The sequence below is a fragment of the Phaseolus vulgaris genome, chromosome 11, assembly GCF_000499845.2.
Source record: "Phaseolus vulgaris cultivar G19833 chromosome 11, P. vulgaris v2.0, whole genome shotgun sequence".
NCBI classification, from domain to species: Eukaryota; Viridiplantae; Streptophyta; class Magnoliopsida; order Fabales; family Fabaceae; genus Phaseolus; species Phaseolus vulgaris.
The window spans coordinates 16,602,064-16,606,448 of record NC_023749.2 but is presented as its reverse complement, the minus strand read 5'-3'; the positions used below and the strand labels follow the sequence as shown (position 1 = coordinate 16,606,448).

Here is a 4,385-nt window from a genome sequence, read left to right as displayed (position 1 = left end):
ATTCTTGTGTCATTGGCTGTAGTGGTGTAGTCCTTACTGTTGAAAATATCATCTTTTAAAATGGCTGAAAAACTACCATTTTGGGGAGGGTGCTTCTATAAACAGTTCACCCTTGTTTTGTGGACTGAATTATCAATTTTGGAAGGTTAGAATGAAAATCTTTGTTGAATCAATTGATAGAGGATCTAGGATGCTATTTTAAATGGCCTTTTTGTACCCAAATTTGAAAAAGATGATATTTTCATTGAGAAACCTTGGTCCCAATGGACTGAGAGTGAAAGTAAAAGAGCTCAATATGATTGTATTTCCAAAAACATAATCACTTCCCCTTTGAATTCTGATGAGTTTTTTCAGGGTCTCATAATGTGCTTCTACAAAGGAGATGTGGGACATCCTTGAGGTTACCCATGAAGGCACAACTGATGTGAAGAGAGCAAGGAAGCATGCCTTGATCCAACAATATGAAATGTTCAGGATGCTTAAAGGGGAAACCATATCGGATGTGCAGAAAAGATTCACCCACATAGTGAATCATCTCATAAGCTTTGGCAAGATATTTGAAAAGGAGGAGTTGAAGATCAAGATCCTTAAATGTTTGGATAGATCTTGGCAACTAAAGGTCACTGCAATTTTTGAATCCAAGGATTTGACAACATTGACCACAACCTCCTTGTTAGGTAAGCTAAGGGAACATGAGCTTGAAATGAACTGACTTAATGACCAAGAAAATGAAGAAAAACATGGAAGGAGCATTTCTTTAAGAGCTACTAGTCATAAGGATGGCTATGAATCGAGTGAGTGTAGTGATGGTGAAACTCTCAACTTGCTCACGAGGAAATTTGGCAAGTTCTTGAAGAAGAACAACAAGGACAAAAACCAGCCATCAAACAAGTATAATAGCAAGAATGTTAATGAATTTAATTCTATAAATTATACTTGTTTTGGATGTGGTAAACAAGGTCACATCAAGGCTGAATGTCCAAGCAATGTGAGAAAAGAGAAAAGGGGTTACAAGAAGCATGAAAAGAAAGGAAAATCAAGAAAAGCATACAAGGATAATTCATCCTCAAGTTCATCATCTAAGGAAGATGAAGAAGTCAATGTGTTTGATGGTAAAGGAAGAATCTTAATCGAGCAGTGTAAGTCCAAGCACTTCTATTAATTTTGAATATTATAGCCACATTAATTTCAAGAACCTAGCTTTTGATGCCAATTGTTAGAATTAATGTCTTAAACAAGAGGGAGTGAATTGTTTATCAAAAGATTTTCGCAAAGATTGAATAAGAATGAAGCTTTATCACAAATCACAGATTAAGCAATCAAGGAAGGCAATCAAACAATGTAAAAGAAATTGTTTGCAGAAATTCAATCGGTTGAAACTTCATTTTAACCGGTTGTTTATAGCAGTAACAAAAGCATAATTAAAACAAACAGTTTATAAGGAGTGAGAGAGAGAGATCACTCAACCAATTTATACTGGTTCACTCAACCTTGAGCTACATCCAGTTCCCAGAACAACCACTAGGTTCCACTCGTAACCAATCACAGATTACAACTCACACAAACACAAAGAGGTGATCTTGATACCACAAGAACCACTCACCCTCTTTGATATACACACCCTTAGTCAGAACACCCTCTAACTTTACAGGATTTCCACACACTTCACATGTTTATAAAAGAACAAATACAAGAATCATGAAAGGAACAAATTACACTTGAGTTTACAGGAATCACAGAGCTCCTAGGACCAGACCTTGAACCACTGCACAACTATTTAGCAATCTTGCAAGCCTTTGAAAAAAAATTCTCAAAATCAATCTCAATCTCACTGTATTTGATATCTATCTTGTGTATTTTGTTTTAAAAGAAAAACCATATTTATAGCTCTCAAAACTAGCTGTTCTAGGCAACAATTATGAGTCAAAACAGTTTTGATTCAATAGCAAAATAGATTAACAGGTTTTTGAAAAGCTATTATGAAATGTGACAATGAACCGGTTGAAAAGTCGTTTTAACCAGTTGAATTGGTTAGACAGTTATTTAACTAAGTCAAAAATAGTTTTAAAACCTTCAAATAAGCTAAGTGACAAACAACCGATTATTTCGAAGTTTCAACCAGTTGTTTTTCTCTTTGCTTAGAAAAACAATTTTCTCTTTTAAAACAAATTGAGCAAGGTTGTGCAAGGGACTAGGAATGATCTTTACAACTTCAACCTTCATCATAGATTTGAACATCAAAGCTCTCATATTCTACAGTAAAGGGATATATTGTAATAATAACATCTGCTCCTTACATTAGAATAATATGACTCTTTGGAGAAGTAATTGTGTCAAGCAAAGGTTTTGTACTTTTTTTGTTGTGTTCGTGGTATGTTAAGGTGTTGTGCTTTTTGTAAAGGGGATTAATAAAAAAAAGGTCATTTACTTTTGGAGGTTAATGTTTGGTGAGCTGATTATGTTTGTATGTATTTTGAAACTTGATGTGATGATATACCCTGGTTACTGCCAATGGCAAATCTCTTTGGTTGTTTTTGGGGTAAGGATTTGTAGATAGTTTTTGTTGGGAGTTTGGGATAGACTGGAGAGTGAGGTTCTATTTTCTTCTTCTTATCTTTTGTATAAAGCTTGGGTCACACTTTAAATGATTCATATTTAATTATTATTTCTTACTAATAAAAAAATATCTATAAACTCAAATTAGTATTAGAACTTTCGAAGTTTTAATTGTATACACCTTCTCCCTTAATTAGAATCTAAAAATAAGGGGTTAAATCAACCATATTATTAAATACTTATTTCTATAAAAAAAATATATTCATATTGTACTGGTATGGGCCGAACAGTCAATATCATGGCTCAGCTCCCATAGCCAGGCCAACCGAACGACACACACCCGTATGGACCGGCCGATACCTTCAGTCCAATTACGCTCAATCAAGGTCAGTAAAGTTAAACCATCATTAAGAATTAGGTAATACACCTCTAAATATGATCCACCTCACTAATCCAACCCAACAAGGTAAGTCCATTAAAATAATATAAATAGTGCACATTTCAAGAAGTAGGTACGTAATTTATTGTTTTGCTCTGACAACCGAGTGTCGAACCCCCTTTGCTGACTTGAGCATCGGAGTGCCTTCTATAGGTACCCCGCACTCGATATTCTTTAGAATGTTAGAATTGAAGGCCTTAAACAAGAGGGGGGTGAATTATTTTCAAATGTTTTTCGTAAGTTTTGAAGGTATGAAGAAAGTCAAAGAAGAATCACAGCCAAAGGAATCAAAGAACACAAGATAGAAAATAGTTTTAGTTGAATTCCAAAAATTCAACCGGTTGTTTCTACGATTCAACCAGCTGTTTTTATCAGCAGAGTGTAAAAATAACTAAAAACAGATTTACAAGAGTAAAGGGAGAGAAATAATCACACAAGCAATTTTATACTGGTTCACTCTTATACCAAGAGCTACATCCAGTTCTCGGAAACCTCCGGGTATCCACTAAGTAATAAAAAACCAAATTACAAACACACAACCACCAAATAAGTGATATTGATCCCCTCAAGAACACACACTTCCTTTGGCACAAAACAATAACACCACAGATAAGAACACCCTCTAACTCTGTGAACACCATTACTTTTATAATTACAAATCAAGAAGAAATAGGATTGATCACACTTGGTACAAAATCAAATCAAAGTACACAACAAGTCCTACTTCACTCTTAGAGAAATATCCAAAGCCTTATAAGCAATCTTGGAGAAAACTTGATTTCAAAAACTGATCTTGTAACCTTAATGCTAGGAGCGTATAACTTATCATTTATACTCCAATTAGCAGTTAAAAACATTTATTATAAAAGTCAAATCAATTTCAAATAATTTAAAGCAGATTTAACAAACTTAACATAATTATGTTAAGACAGTTAAAAAAACAGTCGGTTGTTTTTTCGAAATAACCTATTAAATTGGTTTGACAACCAAGTTAACCAAATTCAAATCTTCCAAAACCAATTTCAAAAAGCTTAAGTATGAAGCAACCGATTGAAACGATAAAACAATTGGTTGTTTTTCCGTTTCTTCATAAAACACTATTTTCAAAAAGATTTGAATTAAACCAATTTTGGATTCAAACAAAGAGTGAATTAACAAATTCAAACTACCCCAGAACACACCCAACTAAGCTACAATCAGCCTTCAAGCAATCCATGGAGATTTGGAGTCATCAAAGCTCTTCTTCAACTTAGAAGACCAAGTGGTCGAGCAGTCAAGACTCAAAGGAGTAACAGGAAGTGTGGAAAAGGAAGTTGAAGCATAGATCGACCATCCGATAAGAAGGAGCAAGACGAAGCTTCTCAATAGTTCTCTAGGTCTCATCTCCTTA

The 4,385-nt window shown here is 34.3% G+C and overlaps 1 protein-coding gene across 1 annotated transcript; it reads left to right on the top strand.

The window, feature by feature from the left end:
* Positions 1-382: 382 nt before the first annotated feature.
* LOC137835478 (uncharacterized) lies at positions 383-1,162 on the top strand. The gene is made up of 2 exons (XM_068644009.1): positions 383-677; positions 726-1,162. Exons 1-2 carry the CDS (start codon positions 383-385, stop codon positions 1,160-1,162), a joined length of 732 nt encoding a protein of 243 aa, XP_068500110.1.
* Positions 1,163-4,385: the final 3,223 nt, after the last annotated feature.

Excerpts from the sequence above, each read along its gene's own strand:
- LOC137835478 (XM_068644009.1), top strand. The coding sequence starts at position 383 with ATGTGGGACATCCTTGAGGTTACCCATGAAGGCACAACTGATGTGAAG. Across the intron at positions 678-725 it reads GACCACAACCTCCTTGTTAG|AAAATGAAGAAAAACATGGA; the intron begins GTAAGCTAAGGG and ends TTAATGACCAAG.